The 26560-nt window shown below is 34.7% G+C and overlaps 1 protein-coding gene across 4 annotated transcripts in view; it reads right to left on the bottom strand.

Moving 5' to 3' along the window:
- Nucleotides 1–26560, bottom strand: part of SPOCK3 (SPARC (osteonectin), cwcv and kazal like domains proteoglycan 3) — a 214475-nt gene that overhangs the window by 123140 nt on the left and 64775 nt on the right. For 2 of the 4 annotated variants that reach the window (XM_042808123.1, XM_042808125.1), the window contains exons 3-4: nt 10081–10089; nt 9936–9981 (exon numbers count right to left, since the gene is read on the bottom strand). In XM_042808123.1, the coding sequence (XP_042664057.1) occupies nt 9936–9981; nt 10081–10089 (55 nt within the window). The remainder of the gene's footprint in view (nt 1–9935; nt 9982–10080; nt 10090–26560) is intronic. The other 2 variants (XM_042808124.1, XM_042808127.1) reach the window with 1 other exon arrangement.

Raw genomic sequence — 26560 nt, 5'->3', positions numbered from 1 at the left:
GTTCTGATAAGCAAAGAGACATCTAATACTGAGTTAGAACCATTTGACACCAAGTGCTGCCATATCTCCCTTTTTGCTTACTGCTACAATTCAAGTTTTAAAAAAATGCACATTAATATACATTTCTACTGTATACATAAGGTACCTGCTACTCTGAAGACTGTTAATGTAAATTAAAATAACTGCTCAAAAAAATAAGAGCTGGCGGTCTCTATTCTTCCTCTGGAACAAACACACTAAAGCTTGACCTCTTTTTCACAATTTCAAAATAATTCCCTCATTCCTTCTCCACTCCCTTTAGAACAATCATCTTCATTGAGCCACACATTTTTTTAGTCACTTGTGCAGAATCACAAGCCTTATTTATATGTCCTAATCCATCCTCTCCATTCTAGCTCACAGAAGAGTAGGTACGTGTGTCCTGGAGAAGAGAAACTGCACAGGACATGTTTCCACCAACAACTTCTTTTCTAGTGTAGTCTCCAACTGAGAAACTTTATTCTCAGCAACCTCACCAGTATGATATGAGGGCTGAGCAAGTTTCTCCAGTGGACAGATTCCAGGATGAACATCTAGGACAGATAATTTATATCATAAAAATATGTCTGTGTGGGCACATGTACACCTGCACGACTAAAGGTGTGTAAAACAGCTAGTAAGCATCTGTGTCTCACCTGGTTTGGGATTTTTTTTTTTGAACAGAACCATTTACTGCTGATTGCCAAATAAGCATTTAAAGGACCTCATTTTCTTCTAAATTTATATTTTCTAAATCCCCAAAATCATCAAAAATGCAATCTCTTGGGACAACTTTTGCCAAAGTTCTGCATTTCTTGCCTACAGACTTCATCTCAAATTCAAATTGTGAGCTTAGCAGTATCCACTGATGCACTCCACCATCTTTCAGCATTGCAGTAACCAATGTGTATTAGATTTCTCATCTACAAAACAGATATGTTGTAACTCTTCATATACTGATGCTTATTAAATGTTTTAGTATCTTTACTATTAAACTCTTATTTGAAATCTTCAGAAATTAACAGATACTACACTACCAAAGGCTATAGTTTTCCTGACAGAGGTTTTTACCTGAACAAAGGTTATATTTAATCCTACTTATTTACTCAGGCTTTGGGCAAGGGTGTCAGTATGGCTGGGTGAGTGGGGGAAATATGAAATCTAAAACTTTCCTATCAAGATTTCAAGAGAAACTACTGACTCATAATTTCTCAAACACCTAGTGTCTACCTTCAGACTTTCAAAAGAATTTGAGCAGTCTACTCCTACAATTAGTAGTATCAATTAAAAAAAAAAAAAAAAAAAAAAAAAACCAAACAAAAAGACCCCCACCAAAAATAAAACCAAACCAAAACAGAAAACAGTCTTTTGGACCTCAAGAGGTAAGGTACTCCAAAATCCCTAGTTACTTCTGACAATCTTTGCCCAGGCCCACAGCTTTTGTAATTTCTAGATTATAAGAAATTCTCCCTCTCACAGATACCTGTGAGCTCTGCTTCACAAACATGCCCATTATTTTGTGTTCTCTCTTCTGGGTATTCCTTGAAAGTTTACAAAAGAATAGCTTACCCACAGCTCAGATGTTTACGTAAATGATAAACTCCACAAAGTGTAAGTCAAATGCCACCCTTACTTAACCTGCAAACTCAGAACAGATCCTATTTATTTAAATTGACAAAGAACACAATTACTTTGGACTTGGACTGATGTAACTGTCAACAAAATTAAGACAATTATATCAAGTTTCCTCTATATATAATAAGAAATTCCCAAATATTCTGCAAAAATATCTAAAATAACTGTGACTAGCAGAAATTCATGTGCATACTTGGCTAACATCCTTTAAGACTTCGGCATCTTTAGTGAAGCACTTTTTTTTTTTTTTTTTTAATCACAATATCTGTTTCCTTGATTTGGCAGAAAAAAAATAACACCATAAGAGTACCTGAAAGTTCACGATCATAATATATCAATAGCAAACAGTTAAGCATTATATTATCTTTTTCTAAATAAGCTAAATCATAATTGACAGACATGTTGGCTGCATCAGAACTGACTCCTGCGTTCTCCAACTCAATCAGGGGAAAGGAACCTCTGCATACCTAGAAGAGCAGAAACACGTCTTCTTGAAACTTCTCCCACCTCTTATCTCATATACCAAGATGATTACTCTTGCAAAACAACATGCTGTAAGATGTATGTTAATTATTGCAGTCTCTTGGAGAACTGGTCAATTTCTGGTTTTAATTAAGTATTTTTATGTTAAAGAGGGCATTTAATAAAAATAATTTTTTTACTGTAATCCACTTAAGCTTTTAAATTTTTTAAATCAACTAAAACAGAATCCAGTAGACTACTCATAAAATATATATCAGCAAAATAAACATATATTTTTTTTTGAAGAAGAAGCCTAGCATAACAAAAATAATCAAGAGATGTACTTGTGATAAAACTGAATTAATATCTCCACATAAAATACATTCTGTAAAGAAGTCACAAAAGTTCAAATCACATCTTGCATCACAATATACAAGGCACATTAATTTCTGAGTCAGTTAAGCTTCTGTGTACATCTGAGCTCAGACAAATCATCTATAAAATGTTTCTTGAGTTTAAAATACTGAAATTAAAGGCAAACTTCAGATGCTTCAGTTTTCTATTATTTAAAGATATTTCACGGTTACAAGCTACCAGCCACAAATATACCAAACCTGTAAAAATTCCAAGTAGATTTAAGTGATCATCAGAAAAAAAAAAAAAAAAAAAAAAAAAAATCTTCTGTAAAATTATTGGACCTACTCCATTAAAAATCCACTTTGTAATGCTCCTTCCAGGGTTTCTCTTGGATCACTAGATTCATGTTTGCATGAAACACTTCTGGTCTCCAGACTGAGAGAACCCTGTAGTTTGAAAATAAAGACAGAACTACAGGTGCTCTCCAATTACTAGCTTTCAACAAAGAAAACTACAATTTCAGTCACTTTTGAGTATGCACCTGTGTCCTGACTCATAGCTATCACGCTTGACATAGCACAGAAAAAGTTGTTGCTATCTTCCCTCTATGTGGACAGGATGGAGTGGAAAGTAGCTTGGAAGGACCACTGAAGATAGGAATTCAAATGAGGTGACTTCAGATCAGCAGAACACGCAGTATTTCAGAAAGTGTGTTTCACAGCCAAACCTGGCCTTTCTCTCAAAAATGCACCTTGACTCAATATAACAATTTGACAACTTAGACTTACTTTTGGTATTAGCAGATAAATTCAAAAAAGTGTCTAATGAATACCAGTGAGCGTTTTACTAACAACCTGGGTTTATTACTACCAAAAGTACTTTTTACAGTACCAATATTCATATTTAATCTGACCTACAGATATTTTTTGCAGTTTTGGTTAAGTTCTGTTTGGAAATTTTTAAGGTTGTACCTATCCATCTCACAGCATGTGTTTCAATACATGAGCCAATCCATTTGTTTCCATCCATGAAGATATTCTGATGAATGAAATGTTAGTTCAAAACTATCTACAGACCTAACGTCAGGGCATAAAGCGAGGGTGGCAGGGGAGCAGAAAGAAGGGGTTAAACAGCTATTGAAGGCAAGAAAAATCTCATATTATGGGCTGTGTTTAGCCTCACTAAAAGTCCTTTACATAGGCTTCCTTAAAATAGCTGTAAGAATTTATAATCAATTCAGTGATGCTACAGAAACAAATACTGAAACAACTTGAGATCCACAACTAGAAAAGTAGATGTCTACTACCTAATGAACCCGAGTTAGGAGCCAAGACTGAACCATATAGGACAAGGCACTACTGTTACCACAATAGAGAAATTTATAGAAGAGAAATAATAAAAGAACCACTAAAGCACAGCATCAGATAATGAAGAAATTGCACCATTAAAGCGTTCCTCAGCTGTCTACGAAATATCTTTTTCAGGCAAGGGTTGGCTGAAGGTAATAAAAAGCAGTGGGAGTCTGGTTAACACAGGATTTGGTGTGTTTTCTCGGTGAACAGGATTCCTAAACATACCTAAATACCCGAAGCTGGAAACTGTTCACCAGATTAAAATGTTGGCTCAGATAAAGATGCGGTGCCTTTGTAGGAGGACACTATAAATTTCAAAAAGTACAGAACCGAAAAGCTGCTAAAAATATTTGATGCTTTTTACTATTAAGACTAAACTATATTTAAAGTGATATGTGGTACATTTTAATTGCAAAATACTGCAATTTATCATGAAAGTGATGGATATATGTTTCTAGTTTAAAAACATCAACAATAGTTTTGCTATAAAAACTAGATCATGAGTGCACGTATCAAATGTAGCAAAGTTAAATCTACATGACTGTTTTCACAGTCTTCAACTAATGGATCTTCATTAAACTCCCTTATGACTTCCCAGGGCTTGCAAAAAAGTGAATCAAATGAGCTTACTGAATACGACTAAATAGGTTTCAGTTCACAGTACAGAAATGTATTCACAAATTATAGAGAAGTGTTTGCACATATCTGCATATCCTTAGCTACCCAAATTATTGCAGAACTAGGTAGATGAAACAAATAGCTAAAGGCAAAGACTCAACTAAAATACATGTGTTTGTTTCAAAATCTATTTCTGATGTAAAATGGTATCTACAATATTTCTGTTGTAAACAGACACCTAGTATAACCTGATACTATAAAAGCCAAAAATAAGTCAGTGGAATGGTCTACAAGAAATGTTATAAATATATCTACAAACCAAATATATCTCCAGGGTGTTCATCCTCCATGGAAATGTCATTTCCTATTCTTTCCATTACATGAAAATACTCCACTGTTCCTCCGAGGTATTTCTATTGAGCAAAGGAAAACATCCTTTCCACTTTAAAAAATTGTGCCAGTGTCTTTGTGTATGCAATTTTATTCAACAGCTACACCCTCCAAGCTCTGCTACCATCTGTAGTCTAAAAATAAAACGTACCAAATATATCCTGGATATTTTTATCTGATGTAAAAGTGGTATATGAAGAAAACGTGTTGGCAAGTACTGTTTTTTTTTTTTTCTTTTTAATTTCAGAAAACAATGATAAAACATACATTAAAGCTACTAAAATATTCAACTTGGAATAATCCAAAACACAAAACATCCAAATTGCTTGGTTCTGAAACCACTGAAAGGACAAAACCTGCCTTTTAGCAGTAAATGCAATTAATAGAACATTCAGATTTATTCCAACAATAATACTTGCCCCAATTTACACTGTGATATTTATAGAAATAAATAAATATTTATATTTGTGTGTGTGTATATATATATACATATATATATATATATATATATCATATGCAGCCAAAACATTTAAATGCATTTTTCTATCTTATATGTATGTCAGCAAATGAGAGTTCAGTGGGAACAAGTATTCTTTGGACAAATGTCAGATGTTGCTTTAAGGAATGGCACTGGTGGATTGCAATGCAAGTCATAGTATTTTTCCATCTTTTAAAATAATAGATTTTGCAGCCCAGGAGTAAGTATCACTACACATTTTTGTAGTAAGGGCAAGCATCCTGGAACGCTTAGACATACACTTCCTTATAACCACTCTCTAACCATTAATACCAACAGAATTACACCGATATGTCTACCTGGGCAATTTGGACATGCTTAATTGTATTAACATAAGAATGACTTTCCAAATACACTGAACTGTAGAAGAGTGAATTAAGATCCTATATTAAAATACTCATTATCAAATGCATGACTATTGACTCCTAGAACCACAGATTTTTCAAATATTATAATAAAATATTAGCATTAGTATTTGGGTTTCGATTAAGAATGCATTTTGAAAATAACATCAGGATATATTATCTATATACAGTAAATACATGGAAAATCTTAGAAAAGGCTTTAATAATCTTATAAATCCTAGGAAAATAATAACTAAGTGTAGACCTCAAAGATATGCCTATATGGCAAGCACTGGTTCCTTAAAAATACTACCTGCAAATTAAAATAGGTGGTAGCTAAAAATAATTTGAAAAAGGTCCTCATATTTTGCTGATTTCAAGCAGAATATGGATACACAAAATAACAAATGTAAATAACAAGAACCCATTTGTCTGACTATTAATGATATCGACAAGGTTACATCTATACCAGGTACCTACACCACCGCCTAAAAGACAGAGGGGTGTGACAGAGATAGGGTATTTTTTAAATTATAACTAACAGTTTGAAAACACAACACATAAAGCTAAATATTCCACCACCACCTCTATTACATGTGGTCATCTGAGGTTTATACAGTTTAAAGGTCTTCATATTTTATTCCTATATAGATTTTAAAACTTCCAGTTATCTATTTGTAATTTCATCATGTAAAGTTGCTATAATTTAAATCAGCAAAGGAAAAAAAATAAGTTTATGTAAGAGCACTAGTAATTCCTACAATCCATTATTTTCATAGTAAATAGAAAAAGATATTCAGTATAGTATTCCTGGACTTCAGATCTTTTAATGCCAAAAAGATTCCTTGCTTACTCAATACTTCCACAGATTTTTAGGCAAGTTTCTGAAAAGCCAATTATTGACAAACAGATAAAATGAAAATACATAAAACACTGATACAGATAAACTAAGGATATTATTTATTTCTGTCCTCGGAGAACTTACCTGCCTTTATCTTCAGCGGTACTTTTATAAACTTTAACACAACAGACATGAGAAGTTGTTACTTCTCCTGCTTAAACATCACATTTAGTGATCAATTTTAGTTTCTTACTGCAAGTTTATCTTTACATTTTAAAACTTTGCCTTTCACTTAAGCGTTTTATGTTTTCATTTGGGAGAATGTTTTTTTGCGGAATGCTCTCAACTTCAGAGAGAAGCTGCTGCACAAACCAGAATGGCAATAACAGAAGGTTGAATGGGAAACCCTTGTAAAGATTCTCTAACACAAATTGCTTGGCGTGCAACAAGCCCCAACAGATCACAGGACTCCACAATCAGACATTTCTGATGTCCCCATTTATTGTTTGAAAGAATTCACTTTGGAAAAAAAAAAAAAGATGAAGATCCTACAAGTCTACACATATGGTTACTGAGGTGAAAACACTAATTAACAGTTACCTTATTTGTTTTAAATTTAGTAGTGAAGTGGTCCACAACTGGAGTGGAATGGCACTGGTGCAGGGCTTGTGGCACAGCCCTGGAACGACACTTACAGAGACTATCAGAATGTAAACCTAAAACTTAGTTTTCATAGGAAAAAGCGAGAGTCGGTAGACTATCTCATTAAACAATACACGGGGAAAACCAAACGTGTTGTATGTCTTTCATTGTCAAACACAGGGAATCATAAAAGATCTCATTTCTTCAGTAAATTACGAACATTACATTCACTCCTGGGGAACTGACATTTGCAAGGTTGACACACTTTTGAAGTATGAATGGCTCTTCCCATAAAATACCATCACTGATCACTTTTCCCATCTAATGAGAGACTTGACTGTATGAACAAGTATATAGTACTTTCATAGTTATAGCTTATTCTCAGAATTATTTTGCTATGTTTCAAAAAATCAATTCCCATTATATCCAAAAGCAAGAGGAAGACAATTCTGCCAACACAGAGACCACGGTGTCAACTGGGAAACCTTCTTCTATCTTTCAGTGTATCTCCTAGATCTAGTCAGGAATGTTATTTGCAGACTTTTTAAAAAAAAAACAAAAAACAAAAACAAAAAACAAAAACAAAAACAACAGCATGCAAGCCTCTGATTAATGAAGAATATCAGTATGTCAGAGTCTAGAAAACATTTAATTCTTGATAAACTGCAAATCTTTTGACATACAGCTCAATTCAGTATCATTGCTAAATTCAACACAATGTAGCAATTATTGCAGGAAAACTGAAAAGCAGTGCACTGGCAGGTAAAAATATCTTTTAAAAATATTCTTTAAAAGATAGATTGACAAATTAAGACTCTGGGAACATTTTTATATAAAAAAAACTTCAGTGTACTTTTTAATATTAAAAAGTCTTCCCAACTAGCATTATTTGTTTTTCAGTTATAAATTACACAGTAAAACGTAGATAAAACTACTCAGCAAATGCATTTCCCTTTTTAATGTCAATTTTCAGTTAACAGGGATATGAAAACAGAAACTTGAACTCTGTATGCATGCTTTTAAAATACTCACTACCCAATACACAATGTATTTTGCAAACACAGTAGGACAGATAGCCTTAACATGTTTTCTTAGGTGGTTTGTTTGAGTATTCTACAAACATTAGTATCAGCATCTCCAAAGAACTCAGAGTAAAAGCACATGCCAGAGTGCATAAAAGTGTAAGTTTGGTGGAAAAAAAAAATAGTATTTCAGTATATCTTCGGAAAAAGTAAAAGTCAATTGAAAAAAGAAAAAAAAAAAAACAAAACAAAACAAAACAACAACAAAAACCAAACCAACCAACAAACCAGAAAACCAAAACCCCAAACAGATCAAATATGCAATCACAAAAACATCATGAACAAAACTCAGGAGTGTTCAATGTCTTCTGTTGAAAAATTTTGCCATCAATAAGTCATTATAACTTATTCCAGTTCTCATCCTAAAAATATATTTGCAGACCATGCCTCTCTATCAAAAAAAAAAAAAAAAAAAAAAAAAAAAAAAAGGATTATACTATAGGTACTTTGTAGTGAAGTGATAAGCCTGCTTCTTAGATGAGGTACTTCACCAAAAGAAAGGAATCTTTTTCTCTGAGGAGTCAGAAGACTGAAGTCAAGTACTTTTTCCTAATGTATTAGTATACAATGAGGAAAGACACACAGTCTGTGAAATTGGCAGGTTCTAAAATATTCAGGATGTCACCGATGTAAATTAACTTTTACAACTTTCCACCAAATTAGCAGAAAATCACCACAATTCACAAAGTAGTGGTAACAGAAATGTTACTTTTTTCCCCTCCCTCCACTCCTCTCTCACACAGACTAGCAAAACAAGCCAGGTGCATTCATTTAAGAAATTAAGGCATTGCCTTTTACAGGCTTATTGCAGTAAGCCTGAATCAAAGTGACAAAGGCATAAAACATGGTGGAAAGTCCATCTCTAAGAGATGTGGTTGTAACAAAATATAATTCATTACAGATCTCCATTAAAAGTCAGTATCTAGTATGGAGAAAGTTCTTTAAATTGAGTAAACATTATTTTTGCAACATATTTTTATATCAGCCTCTTGTATACAAGCCCCTACCCTGTTTCTTCACTGCATTTGTGCCATTATCAGAAAAGATGGCTTCTGAAGCTCTCTTTGTAGCAATTAAAAAAAAAAAAAAAAAGTATCAAGTTTCTCAGTAGTTTCACAACAGTAATCATACACTTGAAAACAACATACATGAAGCATATTATATTGACAGTAAGTATTAAATTCCAATGCCTGGGGAGGGAAAATTTAATGTGAAAATTTGCTGCGTTTGCTCAATTTACTCTAGGGCTGAAATTGTCGTACCGTAGCATTCTCAAAGCTCCATCTGTGTTTTGCCTCAAGACAGAACACTTGAACATGACAGAGACATCCAAAAATGCTTTTCTAGATCTTCTTTTATCAGCTAAAGATACTTTCAATATTTTAATGTTTTTTTTTAACTGCGAAAGACAAGTATCAGATTGCATGACTGTTTTTCTTTAAACGTCCTACTGAAAATGCAACAGTGCTTAACTTAAATATATAAATAAAACAAAACCAAACCTCCCAAACCTCATGAACTTGTTTATATGAGGGAAACTCTAAGCTACTTTGAAGGTTCCTAATGCTCCCTTCTCTGCCTCTAATCAATAAAAGTTTGCAAAAATCACAGACGTAAAATGATGATTATAAATACTTAAACTTTCTCCCACACAAATAACTAGTAGCAGAATCTTACCTTGATCAAATGGTTTACCCGGACTCCATGTACGAAAATAATCATCCTGGAGAAGAAGAAACAACCTACATTTAGTAAAACGTAAGAAATCAATTTATACATGAAAAGCTCAGAGAACCATTAAAGACACAAGATGTATACCAACCTCTACTTCCTAGAAAAGGCAAGCAGTAAAAAACAAATAAGAAAAACATTACAGTCATCATAATGGGACAAATTACTCATATAGAATAAAACAGTGTAATTCATAGGTCATTTGCACTCGTTAAGCAAAAATGCTATTCAAACAATGTTACTTACTAGAATTTAAAATAGAAAAAGTATTTCTCACAGTACTTATACAGGTAACATTTCTAACATTGTTTTTAAAATGTTACAACAGTTTTCCTGCAATTTAAGTTCTAAGATACTGAAAATCTTAATTACATTTTCCAGTAATTATTCAAAACCAAAGCTCCAACGTAGTCATTAATAAAATATAACTCCATTTTAGAGAATGGCACATGAATTTTAGACAGTCTGCTATGTAGTTTTAAACTACATCAGTAAGATCTGTCATTAAATAAGTCTAATTAGCTCTGTTTTCTATAAACATAAGCTCTATCTTCCTAAACATAAAATATCCTCCTAATTATGTCATCAGCTGTACTAGGCTACAATTTCAAGAAGGAAAAACTTGAATTAGATAACTTATAAATTCATAGCTGAGACGTAAATAAACTGATCTGCACACCTCAGATAACAGGTAGAGAAGAAAAATTACTAGAATTATTTATTATTTCGTCCTTATTTAACTCGCTATTCTCTAGAACAAAACATTTAAAAGACTGTACCCAACATTTTAATATCTGAATAAATTAAGGTTCACAATCTGCAGTAGGTCTATTGTCACATCCAGCAGTCTCATCCCACTTGATAAAAAAATCACCAAGACCACCATAAAAAAACCTCAATTCATATAAAATTGAACTACTGGGAAAATGTGAGTCTCATACAGTTGTCAAAACCACATAATAACAACTTAAAAATGATCAAGCATCAAGCACATCTTTACAGGAATAAAAAACTCTCTGGGGTTTAATAGTTCAACATTTTTACCTCAAAGGGAAAAAAAAAGTGGTTGCAGCCTAAACTGTATTTAACTGATGATGTTTTATTAGTAAAAATGTTGTCATAGGAATGCATGCTTTGAAAGAGGAAGAGAGAAATGAGCAAAATCTGAAAGTGCAGAACAGAACCATAATTCTATACCAATACTTATACATTCCTTTGATGCTGCACAGATTGACAATCTAGGAACCAGCATATGTTTTTTGCCTTTTTAATTAATATTTTTTGAAGTAAATAGACAGACATATTAAATAATTAAAAAAAAAAAAAAAACACAAAAAACAAAAAACAAACGCAAACATGCAAGTGATAAGCAGAAATTACAATTATGATAGCATTGTCCAATTATATCCCTCCTAATAGTAACTATGGAGATGTTATTCCTACACTGGTATTTTGAAGAGGTTTAAGCCAACTTTAATGCAACGCTGTTCCATAAATCACACATTGGTAAAACTTTAAATTCTTGAAAAAGCCATGGAAATGGTAGACTCTCTTTCAATTTCTGCTATATCATCAACATTCATCCACCATGAGTCTATTCAGACAATATGTTTATAATTAAAATGGTGAAAGTTAGAATAACTAGAACATAAGGCTATTAGAACAAAAGAGCAGTCATCCCAATTGAAACCAAAATCCCTAAGGCAAAGCATTCTGCATTATGCTTAAGGAATAACATAGAAGTGCATCTTGTATAAATTACACATACTCACATTGGCCTCAAACCAACCAGACAATCAATCAATTCTTGTTCATCTCTATACTGCAGACAACTTCACAGATCCCAGACGTAACATCCCTCAAGCATTTCAAGAAGTAAGTCTTAGCTGACTGACTTCTGTCTACAAAGTCACTCCATACCCTTCTCTGAATCTTTTCCAAGTCTGTTTTTTTGATATGGTATGACTAGAACTGTGCAGAGCATTCAAGACGAAGCACTACTACATATCTATATAAAACACAATAACACTATTTTGTTCTGTATTCTTCTCCTCATTATGCCTACCCCTCCATTTTCTTTTTAGGCTCTGGGGACTGTTTTTTTTTTTCATGATTTGTACTATGGTTTGAATGGATTATGTTTTGCATGGAATTTTCCATCTATATATATTTCTATAGATATATTTTCCATATATATATACATCCATAATTTTCCATATATATACATCTACCATCTCTAGCTATATTGATTTTCCTAAAGAGTTAATTTTTCAAATCACCTGTTACTTAAAGAAAGTCCATTACTGAATGTTAAACAAAATCTTAATGTGCCTCTAAAACAAAAATAAAATAGTTAATTTGTTCACAGATTAAGAAATTGCTTCAATAAATTGCAGTTCCACAACTTTACAAATATTCCTAAAGTTATTTAACCTATCACATCTATAAGAACCTGGCTTCCTATCACATTCAGACTTCCCTGATTATCAGTCAATAAGAGTTTGATTATTATAATGTTCAATATCCTCTTCAGAATATCATCAAGATGATTATATACTTTACAAAACCTCATTTTAATATAAAATTAAAACCAGACTGAACAAATACACAGTTTACAGTGAAGGCTGAGTAGCATCACAGCACCTCTAGCCAAAGTAACAATCTATAAACGCAGAAGGCAGTGTCTCAGGTCAGAGCCTATGACTTCTGATTTTCTTCAGGGGTTTCCTTGCCTTTGCCCTGAACATGTTAAAGGGCAGGTTGTAAAAGTGTACAGAATAAAGTCACATATTTGTGACAGTAACCATACCACTTTTTCAAGATTTTCTAGCTACAGGTATCCATGCATTTTAAATAGAAAAGTCATCCTTACTGCTCCATTTAAAACTACATGAAATATCAGTAATTCTTTCAAGTCTCTGTCTGAAATACACATAAATCACTTTTAACAGCTATGTATGACTGAATTAAATTACTTTAATATCATAAACTTAAAATTAAGCACGTTTAAACATTATGCTCAATCAGGGTCATACTGAAGAATTAAAGCTCATGCTACAATTACATATGCAGTTTGAGACTAAAAAATATTTTTTATTTTCCTGAAAATGGATTACCTTAAAAAAATCATGTATGTAGTCTGAAAATCTGACAGCCTAAAGAAAAATATTCATAATGACCAAAACCAGCTTAATCAGAAAAGCTTTAAAAAGAAAAGGTATTTTGCCTCAAACACTTTTATGGCTGCTTTTTGGACTTCTATATTCTTCTACATGAACTCTTCTCTCATTCTTAAAAAAGCAGAGGCTACATGAATTCTAATAAATACACACTTAAGTATAGTAACAGAGAAATAAGCTCACTGAAAAAAAATCCTATCTGAAAATGCAGTTATGCAGCAGAAGCTTTCAATTTTCAGTAGAGATGCGCAAAAATATGATCCTATTTGTTTTCCTTCTTGTGTAGAGCATTTGTTACATCTTTTCACTAATCTCTCTTCTGCAACATTTTCTGTAGATGCTGCTATCACTTGAATTATTATCCATCAGAAATCTATACTGCTAAAGATACATGGTAGATATGATGGGTCTGACTCAGAGAACAGCAGGTTTCCTAGGGCAAGGAGGGCAGTTTCCTCACAAATATTTTCAGACCAAGGATGACCTGAAAAAAATAGATAAAGCAAATCCAGCTCTTGTTTCATGTTCCCATTTTACCTCTAGTAGGACCTATGCATTAAAAGCCTATACATTAAAATCAAAGCCGATTTATGTCAGAGAATCCACTGAAATTGAAGCAGTTTCCTGAATTTATATTTTATCCAAGTATAACTTCACTGCCACAGCACAGATTGCATAGCAGGGATAATATTATTATTGTGTGACCTACAAACTGCCAGTTTAAGGAAAAGTCTAATGGGCTGTTCAATGTGAGGTGCTGCTTAAGAAACAATACTTCTAACAGTTACCAAAGCAGGAAAGATACAAGATTTCCTGAACTTCATTCAGTGCCCAACTAAGTTCTGCCCATGCAAAATTCCACTAAAATTTTATACAACTTCTCATAATGCAAAAAATATATTTTATTGCTGGCCTCCCTATTCCTACATAGCGATTTGTTTGTTTTTATCAAAGAATAGCTACATACTCCAATTTGTAGATAGGCATGAAATCGTATTTTGACAATTCTGAAACCAAGGTCTTTCAGGCTGCACATGCTCCCTGATATAACTTAAAACCTACAGTAAAAGATTCAGATTTTTTCCTTGCTGCCATTAGCTATGAGACTATTTTGCTGTTTTTAATTTCAAGGAGTTCTTAATGGTTTTTCTACTCCATTTCTTATATCTGCATCTCAAGTACATACATCTGCTTCTCATCTGATCTGAAAGCTCTTCATGTCTTTTAGGCTAGGTCTTTGCTATTCAGGAGCTATGCTATTTTCAGACTCCATTTCAACAAGCCAACTGAATCTAACCAACAGTCCCACATAGCAGCCCTCCACTCGCCTCAAGCTCAGTTCTGCAGCAGACTTTAGCTCACCAAGTTACTTCTCCTTCACATCTTTACACCTCTCCAATAGCAGAGGGTTTGACTCATCTGCACCAAACCTTCTAAGTGGCTCCGTAACACATATTTATATTCTAAGTCTCACTGAAAGAGCTGTGGTAGGGTTGTCACCTGATACCTCTGTCCTAACCTCTTTACAGTGCTGGAAAATGAAAGTTAGCACCAGTAGTGTCTGGAAATTTTTTTTCCACTTATAGCTTGCTCCAGGACCTAAGATTGCCATTGCCCTGTAGACTGTTAAATTGCCGGTCACATGGAGAAGCGTTACGAAAATAAAAAGATGAAACATCATCAAAGCTTCCAACATATGGGAAATCTACCACTCCTAAACACTGCAGTTTCCCCAAATAACTGGAGGGCCACAGGCGGCATACACACAATAACTAAGATACTCCAGACACATCTAAGAAGAGTACTACCCCAAAACATAAACCATAACTGCAAAAGTATAAAGTGCACCATAAAAATGCATAATGCTTGTGTACTGGGAAATTCTTCAACCTGAAATCTAAGCCAGCCTGGAACCCTCATCCGTGATGCAGACGTGCTCTTCAGCAGCATGTGGATTCCCGCCTGCCTATCAGATGTTGCTTTTCATCTCTGCTGCCCTACAGACATCTAATTATTGTATAAATGTGAAGCATTAGTTGAGTTAGTTAACTGCAACATAATGCACTTAATGGAGTAAGGTAGCTACCACACTCCCCAGGACCATATTTACTATTGCAGCATCTTATGCGTCTCAGAATATCTGTGAGGGCAAGAAGCCTGGATGAACCATGTGCTCCTGAGCACATTTTTTTACTAATTGTCCCAGATGCATTCAATAGGTTGCTTAATCTGTAGGACAATATGCACACGCCTTATGTGATGCCACATAGCTAAGGACCTGCAGTAGAACTAGAAACAGAACTGGTTCCAGGAGGGCAAGGACTGTTTGTCTAGCTAATTTTTTGACTGTATACTTTCTTCTCAACACGATCCACCACTTCTCACCAGCTGAGATGTATCTTATGCTTCCCATGAAGCCACCTTTGAGGATTCCTTTCCAACACTCCGAAAAAGCACAGAGCATCAACCCTTCTTTAGTAAATAAATGTTGAAAGAAAAAAAAAAAAAAAAAAAAAAAAAAAAATCAGATTTATTACTTTATTTAAGAAATAATTAAAAACAAAGCCTAGAAGATTTTTGCAGGCTAGCATATAAAGGTGACTACTGTCAGATTTGACTCCTTTTCCCCAGATTAAGTCTCTCATTAGAAATAGAATTCATTTAGCCAAAACCACGTATTTCAGTGCATAAAGCACCTCAAACACAGATAAAGGCAGTGGCACTACATATCTAGTACTTCTGGGAACCAGGTAATCTTAAAGATCAGTTTAATCTGTCAAAGCATCAATATGAGAAAATAAACTCCAAAATATTGAAGCATCACAGACGTAATATCAGTATTGCTCCTCTGGTAGTGAAGGACCTGACACCTGTAGGTGATATTAAGCCCTGCTGCTAAACTCCCTTCCTACTTGTTTGGCACCTAGCCTCCTTGAGTGGGGTGCTGGAGTGGCAGGTGAAAGGATGTCAGTTTGTTGTTCGGTGCCAGCCCCCAGGGAGGCTCACGGCAGCTTCCTCCGTGGCTCCGGACTCCTTGGCCATGCCACCCTCAAGGCCTGTTCTCACGGGGCTGGCAAAGCACGGTTAAAAACAATAGCTGCTTCCAGCAACTCTGGCACTCTGCTCCCCACACTCCATGCTTATCCCATTCCCTTTCTTCGCCTCACACTTCCAGTACCGTTGATGAGGCTGGGCTAAGAGCCACCACTTTTCAGCCCTCTCTGTTTCACAGGTCTCATTCCGTAATTTTTCTGTGGAGGTTATTTGGTACTAGCAGCATTACTAACAACAGGTTTTAATAGCAGAGTCTTGAAATCATTTGCCAAGAAATATCAAATGCCTACTAAACCTTATATTCATAAATACTGAGAAAATAGTGAAAAACATTTTTAAAAGCAATTAATATCGAAGCACAAACACTATAAGCTTCTAAATCCCAGTAAAATTTAAAACATTTATTTAAAAGTACATCTCACATTTCTCAACATGATTTTTTTTTTTAAAAAAAAAAAAAAAAAAAAAGAAAGAACCATCTTTTCACAACAAACACAAAGTTTTGGCCATGCTCCTCCTTTTATGCTATCAAGATTCAACTTGTGAGGAGGGCCTTAAGACAAAGCTGTAGTCTAACAGAGTTGAGAGAAGAGTTGAAAGCAGATGACATATGTGAGGTAGAGGGCCATCTGTGGGGCTTCCACATGCCTGCTCAGAAACGTCGCTGTTCAGTTTCCTCAGGTGCCTCTTTACTAATGCACAAAGCCTTGGCAACAAGGGCAAGACTTACTCCCTGACCTGTTCATGGAATACCACGGTCTGGAGGACAGCCAAGAGAATCAGAACAGTAACAGACCGTACAGAGAAATCAGATCACATCTATGGGGCTGGAGGGAATTTACCCAAATATGTTAGAAGAGATGGTCAGTATGATTGTGATGCTATGGTTTGTACCTATGAAAAACCGCGAACCGTATCAGGGAGATAGGGTTTTGAGTTTGGGAACTCAAATAAAAGCTAGTATCTTAAAAAATAAAATATAAGAAAGTAGATGCATGGAACTCCAGGCCAGCTAGCCTCACCCTAGTCCCTGTAAAGATCAACGGAAAACATCCTCTTTGTTCTCCATGCACATGATAGACAAGAATAAATACTCAGTGCAGACCCACCAAGGATTTACAGTCCTTGATGAGCCAGACTGCCTTCTACAATGAATTAACAGTTTTGTGCACAAGGAGAATGGTGGGTGTAGCATACCTTCACTTTACTAAGGCTTTTGATATAGTCTCCCACAGTGCATTCGTTTTGAAGCTGAAAAAGTAAAGGCTGGACAATTAAGCGTGCTGAAAATTGATTACATCAGTGGTTAACAGCTTAACATCCAACTGGTATCCCACCGATGGCCCAATCAGCCCCAAGTCAGTTCTGGGGATAGTATTGTTTAACATCTTTAGTAACAACCCGGATAAGAACACAGAGCGTGCCTTAACCACCTAGTGGGAACAGACACAACAAATAGCAACAGCTCAATCCAGAGAGACCTCAGTAACTTGAGGAGTTACGGTGGACAGCAAGAGAATTTGAAAGAGCTAGATTAATTTAGTCTGGAAACGAGAGGGCTAATGGATGGTTGACTGCAACCATCTGAAGGACAATTACCAGCTCTTGTCGGCAGTGCCAAATGATTCAAACGAGGTGCAAAGATCACATACATTGCAGCTGGGGAAGTTCATGCTGGATAGGAGGGAAAATTTCTTTGGTAGGAGCGTAGTACAGCAGCAGAACAAGCGACACATGGAGATCACAGCATCTTTGTTCTTGGGGGTTTTCAAGATTTGACTGGAAAAAAATCCATAGCTGACCTGATCAATCCAGTGTTGCAAATGCCCCAACTCTTAGTGGGAGGCTAGATTATAGGTCCCTCAAGGCTACCTTCCAACAAAAGTTTATCTGAATAGATGACTGTTTACAGTATGTCAATTCTCTTAACTCCAGATGTTTGAAGAAAATGAACAATTATTTTCTACCATCCTTTTGCAATGTATTATTTTCTTTATTCGCCTATGTTTCCTGCTTGGAAAGCTGAACTGGCATATGTGTATATGATAGTTTCTAATACTGGGATGAATGGAAACAGAAAAAAAATTAACTGATGACTGGGGACAAAAGGAGTAAGTAGATCAAGTGAGAAGCTTACAGCACACTAAACAAAAAGAGGGGTTTGGAATAACGTAAGTAAACAGAGGAGTCAAAGTAGCTCCTGGAAACTAAGATTTGGGAACACAGACAGTAGGAGGCAAGTGGGTAGAACAGGACTGATAACTGTGCAGGAGATAAGATACAGAGTAGGAGAGTAGGGTGGATATAAGAGTAAGATGTAGAGTAGGGAATAGGGTGGAACTGCCACATGAAGGAAAATAAGGAAGAGGAGGAAGGCAACATTAGCGACGGGTTTTTTGAGCAGTGAACTGGAAGGAGGTGGTAAAAGAAAGAAGTGGAAATCAGCTGAAAAATAAAGAATTCAGTTGTGCATCTCAAAGTGATAGTGGTATTAAGCCTAGGCAAGCAAAGAAAGGATGAAAAATCAAGAACGGTAGAGACAGGACTGGTACAGGAAGAGGTCTGAAGAAATGTAAAGAAATAATTATGTTGTGGAGGAAACCGGATTGCAAAGAACCCATAACCAAACCCACAGATGTCTTCTTTATAGTCTGGAAAGCAATCCTAAATTTCTAGGTCTCAGATCTCTCAATACATATTATAGAAAAGCACTTTTAAACTGTTTCACCTGTGTCTTCCACATAGATAATGGTAACCTCTACAGCCTAAATTGCAGAGGTTAGCATAATGATGCATTAGAATTTCCATGGAATTTTTTCTTGTTCACTTAGGTTTTTGTTAGAAAATTACTGTTTTGACAAATAGCAATTTTCTAGAAACATATCAAGTTTGATGAATTTTGACTGCTAGACATTCGGGTTCTTTTTACTCAAAGAAATGACTTGCAAATTAAGCAAAGCAAAAATTGGCAGCTTCCCCTCATTATTTCAAGGCAGCTGTATAATGCTGAAACTTCCTTCTATGGAACGTGATGCATACCTGGCACCCCAAACAACAGTGGGGCTTCTACTACTCATACAGAGCTTGCTCTCTGTTTAGAGTCTTCTCTCTAAAACACTATGAGGCACGTGAAATACTTATTTTGGTTATAAAAAATACTGAACTAAAAAGAAGCCGTTTAATGTATTTATTGTCAAATGAAAATTCAAATTTCTAGCTTAAATTATGTTTTGAAACAAAAACATTTTATAAATGTCAAAAAATACAATGACATGAAAAGTTCATCTTTAACCAAGTCTGGGCTTTAAGAACTACAAGTCCACTGAAATTGTGTCAATATTCCATTAAATAGGAATTCCTAGGGTTTTCTCAGCTTGCTTTTAAGAAAAATATAAAATCTTCTATGCAAATCTATGATGAATTAATGTAATTAAAATCAAGCCCAGAACCCAATTAGATCAAGAGCTAAATTCAGTGCTCCAGTACTTCAGAGATAATGGAGACCATACTCTGTGTATGGCAAATGTTATAAAAATGACAGATAGGCTGCTAAATTCTCCGATCAAAGGTTATGACTCTAAAGAGCGTACACTCATGATCTTTATTTCATCCCTCCTGCTACTAAAGATGAGAATAGCACCTCATTTTCTTTACCTTTCTTCCTATTCTGAACATGAGTAATATTTACAGCATTTTGTGGTCTGAAGATCATTTTAAAAATCCAAGAGAAATTATCACTGTCATCAGAATGGTTTGAGTGACAAGTTCAAAGACTAGGGTCACAAACTGAACAAGCTGAATAGAACAAAATAATGGAGAGTATTTCATTTTATTATATGCAGTAAACAGATCGGGGGTCTTACGAATAAACAATGTATGCAAATTTATTAAAGGCCATGCCATTAATGATTATAAAGCATGCATGACAAACTAAACTTAGGCAGTTTTAAATTTGGCATTTCCAAACTTTTAAGAGCAAGACCATATGATAGCTCTGTTCTTTCATTAAGATTTCTGAAGACTACACGATATAAAATTCATTTGCATTTCCAAACTTTTAAGAGCAAGACCATATGATAGCTATGTTCTTTCATTAAGATTTCTGCCGATTACGTGATATAAAAATCATAGTTTAAAATTGGGAAATAGATGCTGATTGCACTGATCTACTGATTGGCTCATATACTAATTCCAAAACTGAAGACACTATTTGAAACAAGAATAAGAAATATATTGAGAAGTTTTCTGGTCTTGAAATAGTGAAAACTTACAGTTTTCTGAACAAAAGCAATTCAAATTATGTATAAGGGAAACAACTTGATGATCAAGAAAATACTGTTTAGTGGCTTTTAGCATACTCCAGAACATATTTAGAAACAGTCAAAAGAGAATTCATATATTGTCCTATATCTGATAATAACACCTTCGCCTTGCAGCAGAAAAAGGAGGTGCCACTTCCAAGGGAGGCAAACTGGATCTTTGTTCTGAGACACTTCATTAGAAGAACCCTACAGAACAGTATCTGATACAGGAAAAATACCAACTTCAGCAATTTATTCAGCCTCTTGTATCAATGCTATACAACTTAAGAAACAGTTTCTTTTCAAACTACTAACAAGTAAGCAATAACCAGAGAGAGGTGGGGGAACAACCCAAACCCTAGATATAAGGGAACTCCATAAAACTACAGTCCATTTGACTGACATGGAGAACCATAGAAAGAAATTCAGAGGCAAGACAGAATTTTCCATTTCTAAGTCTCTTTCACATGAAACAATCTTCACGGTGGGACACAGCAAGTGATACATCTTTCAGTAGTAAAAAGGAAATACCTTCCCACAGCACTAAAAACATGGCTGATGTATGTTGCCATTGTACTTTATAATACACATGCCTTTCATAAAAAATCATTCATAGCTTCATTTATCCATTTAAGGCCAAGTGAGAAAAGCTCCTTCTTTCCTTACAACATCCTGAAGACATCTATCATCATTTAGAAGCATTAGTCTTGAAATTCCTGATGCTGGGCTCCTGTTGAATAAAGAATAAACCAAACCAATTTGAGATAAGTCATCAGTAGAAATCAGAGCAGTCACTGGAAGTATCAATTTTCTTGGTATTTGAAGCCCTGCAGGTTAAAGAAAAGGGTGGATGGTAGACTGCATCAGTCTACTTGGACTAAATATGATAAATAAAAATTTGATGAAGAGAAACATCCTTCTGCTTCAAATGTTTCACTATTCCACAAATGACAGGAGTTCATGTAACTTGTCTGCCCTTTTTTCCTTTTTTTTTTTTTGTCTCCCCCCCTTCCTCCTCTTCCCCCCCCCTTTTTTTTTTTCTATAATGCAGCTATGAAAATTGTGTTCTGTTCAGGACAGAAGCCCTAAAAGACGTGAAGAACACATAGAGGACACAAAGACAGAAACAGTCTAGCTTTTAAGGGTCTACCTAGCGCCTAAGAAAGACATTTGCAAAGGCCTTGCCCTTACTCAATTTCTAGAAAACATTTTTTCAGCCGTATCTGAGGACAGCAAGAGGAAAGACAAGTGCTACTCAACAGTTTTTTTTTTTTTGAGGAAGATGGAAGTTTTTGTATTTTTAGCATGTCAAGGAGAAAAATCTGAAATCAGTTACAATACTACACTTTTGCTGCTGTTGCTTTTTTTGCTTGTTTTTCAGTCTTGAGAAAGATTTATTAAAAAGATAAACCATGAGGCCTGCCATATCATGCCAGTCGCATGGACAGGATTTTGGTATGTTTCTCACAACAGGTCGTCTCTTATGCGAAGGCTCAGAACAATGTTCTGGTCTACCTCTCATTGCCATGGAGACAGAGAGAACACCCTAGTGTGAAAACAGTCCAAAATGGAAGAAATTAAGGAATACAAAAGATTCTGAGAGACATTACAGCATAATTATCATTATAAAGCAAATAAGAACAGATGCAGCAACAGAAAATGGGATGGAAGGAAAACCACAGGTCTACTAAGGACAATATATTTGCAACGCAATAGAAGGAAGCAGTTAAAATTATTGCTCTCTGTTTAAGAAGAGTGCTGCACAGATTTTAAGAAGTAAAACAAAGCTGTGGTGAAAGAATTAGGACCTATTTTTACATTGTCTGTATGATTTTTTTTTTGTGAGAAAATTATCCCTTTTAAACAAGCTGAGGACTTCTAAAAATCAACAATACCTGAACATACAATCTGTGAAGACATAAACTGCTTGCCAGAATCTGTAATAAAACCCATTATAGAGATATTCATTTGAAGTTCTTTATGAATATTAACACTGGATGGTTATTCTTATATATACTTATTGTAGTCAAGCCTATGCAGCTTGTACCAGATTGGGGGGGAACAAAACAACACTGCAAATTGGGTAGATTCACAGACAGTAAAAATACAAAAATACCTATTATTAAAATAATATGAAACAAATTCATATGCAGGCATATCAGTTTCTTCAGAAATTTAAACATTACTCAAGTGCACCTTGGTAGATGTTAGTTTTGTTAAAGCTAGCCATAATGTAAGCAAACTACTGTTTGATTCAAGATTTCTCCACAGTTATGTCCTAGATTTATCAATAAAAAGCATCAGGTTCGATGCATTTTTATGTCTTCTTGCTCCTATCGCAATTATGGAGCTTACAGATATGGTCAGTAATACAGAACCTTAAAAATAGCATTTGAATCAGCAAACCTCATGAATGTATAATGCTGAGTTAAACAAAAATAAAATACTTCAGAAAAGGCAGACACTACAATTGCTTATGAAAAACCATATGGACATTTTTAACATACACTGTCCGTTTATTTCCATTATATTTAATCATTTTTATACAATCAAACAAAAGATAAAGCATTTCTTTGTGTATTAATGACATATGCCATTAAAATGTTTTACTGATGCTGCTGGGCAAGAATAGGTTTGTAAGATGTAAAAGGGAACATAATTAAACACTCATCAAAGTTCCTAGATAAAAGCTTAAGAAGGTAGTTTTTTAATCAACTGGAAAGATAATGAAAAAAGACCACACAATATGTGCAAGTGTACTGTGAAGTTTAGCGAGATAACTAAACTCATTTCAACAAGATCAAATACCTGACAATAAATTTCATCACTGATGTACCACAGCTGGATTTTAGTGGTTAACATACCTTTGTAATCCTTAAATTATCTCCTTCCAGTTATTGAGAAATGTTACCTTAGACATCCTACAGGCCCTGACTCTAATGTATCTTCTATAAATGTCAAATACCTTCTCCAAGTTTTTACGGAAAACATTTTGTCTTCTAGCAAGTTACTACTAAGAAATTACCCAATTGCTCTAGCAGATAATGAGATAACTGATACACCTCATTATAATTTTTAACTTTTGCTATCATACTTGCTCAGGTCCCAGTGCTTCCATCATGCCGAACAAATTAAAAACCAGTAAGCATTGTTTGAAAATTTATTTGCAGTGTTTTACACCTTTTTACATAATTTACAAAGCAAAGGCTAGCGTTTCCTCCAATCTTGTTTGGCATCTGTGAAATCTGAGGTGAAACTGTGCAGCCCTGTCTCCAGACCACTGCACATTCTCAGACGCTAAGGCTGAGGTCACATCCTTAGTCAAGCGCCACAGGCGTGAATTCCATTTCAATATCCCAAATGCTGATGCATGAGTGCAAAAGGTAACTGAATAGTATTAGTTTCTCTGGACAAGTACATACTTAAAGTAGGTGGTAAACTGTTGAAGTACTACATGAAACAAGATCCCATGCTTAACGACAAACTAAGTTAGATCATCATCTTTTATATTGTTTCTTCTCCCCTTAATAGAGCTTAGAAATCACAAGTCACGAATCTGACTACGTAACATGAAGCCAAAGCTGAGTCATGTATGTGCTGCTTTACAGATTTCCAGAACATAAACATTTATTTCATTGTCTGCAAATGCTGCTTTTTCTTAAAGAGAGAAATGTATGAACACTGAGAGGACTAACTAAATAGTTGTGATTCAAAATGCAGAAGGAAACCCATTTTAATTATTTTCACTTGGGATACTACTGCTATCTTTGTCTTCTAGGGAAAAGCCTCATTTACTTATACTTTGTAGCTCATGAATTTACTTAGCCTGCCACTAAGTCGTGAGGAATTTACAAATCCAGTAGGAGTGTGCAAAATACATTACATGTCTGGATGAATGACTTGAGTAGGTTACTACATCTGCCTTTGCCCAGTCTTTCATAGAAATAGAGGTAGACATGCAAATTTTCCCAAGCATTGGCCACAGACAAATTAACAAAGCATGAGACTGAAAATATTACTAGTTCACATAAAACCATTAGATACTTTAGATGAGAAATACTACTAATATATTGAAGTGTTCAGAACTTCACCACAATACTGAGGAACGATGTTAGGAATGAGACCTTTTATGCTGACAGCATGCAAAGCATTTTTCAACATAAGCAGTTATTTAGTTACAAAATCTGTAACTGGAAAAAGATTCTGCAAGCTTCCTTGGGATGTGCTGGGAAGGTCTTAAACCAATTTTCTGTATCTTCTGTGACTCTCTTCTACAGCCATGCCGTATCTTACTGGAATCTTCTGCTCTACCAGTTTGGCACAAACCCAGCAGTCAGTATCAGTCAACATATAAAAAAATGGGATGGGAATGTAGTTTACTTCCCTCAACCTAGAATTAATTTATGTAGGTATGTATTTATATAGGTTAGGGAGATAAATATTTTTCTATATTAAACATAGGCATTTAATTATATATTGGTGATGCATATATATCTTCCCCAACTCAGAACCAATTAAACATAGCTCTGTTGGTACAGACTTTTTCAAAATAGGATATTTACCATCATCTCATAATCCCTGATCTATTCACAGACCAGTATTATTAATATTTTTGCCTCTAATTTTTTGCTGTTCCTAGAAGTACTCCTTAAGTGTACCTGCATGTACACTAAACTACAGTACATAAAACTTTGATTGTATGTTTTAGAAGTGATATCTTAATTTCCAGAAAAACTACTACAGTGTAGTATTTTAAAAAGGAGCAAGAATGATTATAAGATAATCTCTGTACTAAAACTTTAGCTAGTATTTCATGTTTAGACAAAATAAAAATGCTTAACTAGAACATTTTTCAATTTAATGACTCTAGCTATTTTACAAGACCAAAAATGCTGCTACTCCTATCTTTTAAAAAATATTAATGAGAATTTAAAAGATCCCTCATAACCATTTCGCAAAGTATCTTTTCAGAAAGAAAAACCTGTTTTTTCTTGATGGAACCTAATCTGTGCTTCCTGTTGGGTTCATCTACAGATTTATTTATATGAAATAAATCATTCCCAGTGACAAGAAACAATGTTCTTCAGTCTTATTCTGTAAATGAAAAAAAGACACATCATTCTCCAATACAAAGAAAAAAAAAAGTCATTAGTTAAACACACTGAACATAGTGATAACCATAGAAGAGGATTAAAAAGGCCATCTCCTCAGTTCCAATAAATTATTAGAGCCCAGACTGAATAGAAACCAAAAGAAACAACTAATTTTGCTGAAACTGAATTATCTGCAATTGCTAGTCAACTGCATCTTGTCAACAGTTCACAAGGCTGATAGATACAGTCCAGAGAGAAACTGGTTCACAGAGGCACATTTAAAAGATAGACAGAAATGGTTTAGTGTTGAGAAAATTTATTTTACTGCTGCAGCACTCAAATCAGGGCAATATACCATTATATTAGATATTTCTCAAAGATCAGAAGACCTTGGTTCTGTGTGTCTGAAAGTACTGCACTTAAGGCTGTTGTTTAAGGGTTTTTGTCTGCCTTAGCTTGACTTAGGAAAGTTGATAAACAAAAGAAAGTATGCAGCACCTGAACAAAGAAATTACAAAAAAAAAAATAATACTTGGCAGTAACTGAACACTTTCAAGTAATAAAAGAGCTTTAGAGGCAGCAAAGTCTCAGTTTTGCTGTTTTAACTCTCAATATATCTTGTGTGCTTGAGCTTACAGGGAAAAAACAGTCATTCCTTTTAAGGTCCCTCCCTCGCTAGTGAGCAGGACAAAAATCACTAGAAAGGAGTAAGACTTACCTTGAGCTATAAGGCTCAAGTAAACCAACAGATCTTGTACTCTGAGCATGAAGTAGAAAAATTGACATACACACATCTATTCTTCCAAATTTGAGCCACTCAGAGTCATATGTATTTCAATAGCATACAACTAAATTCTGAATGGTCACTGAACAACTAACTCTTTTATTCAGGAACAAAAAGTAATTTTTCTCCAAGAAACAGAATGGTGTTACCGAAAAAAAGT

The sequence above is a fragment of the Tyto alba genome, unplaced genomic scaffold (genome assembly GCF_018691265.1).
Source record: "Tyto alba isolate M040663 unplaced genomic scaffold, T.alba_DEE_v4.0 Super-Scaffold_6, whole genome shotgun sequence".
NCBI classification, from domain to species: Eukaryota; Metazoa; Chordata; class Aves; order Strigiformes; family Tytonidae; genus Tyto; species Tyto alba.
This window is presented reverse-complemented; position numbering and strand designations above follow the sequence as displayed.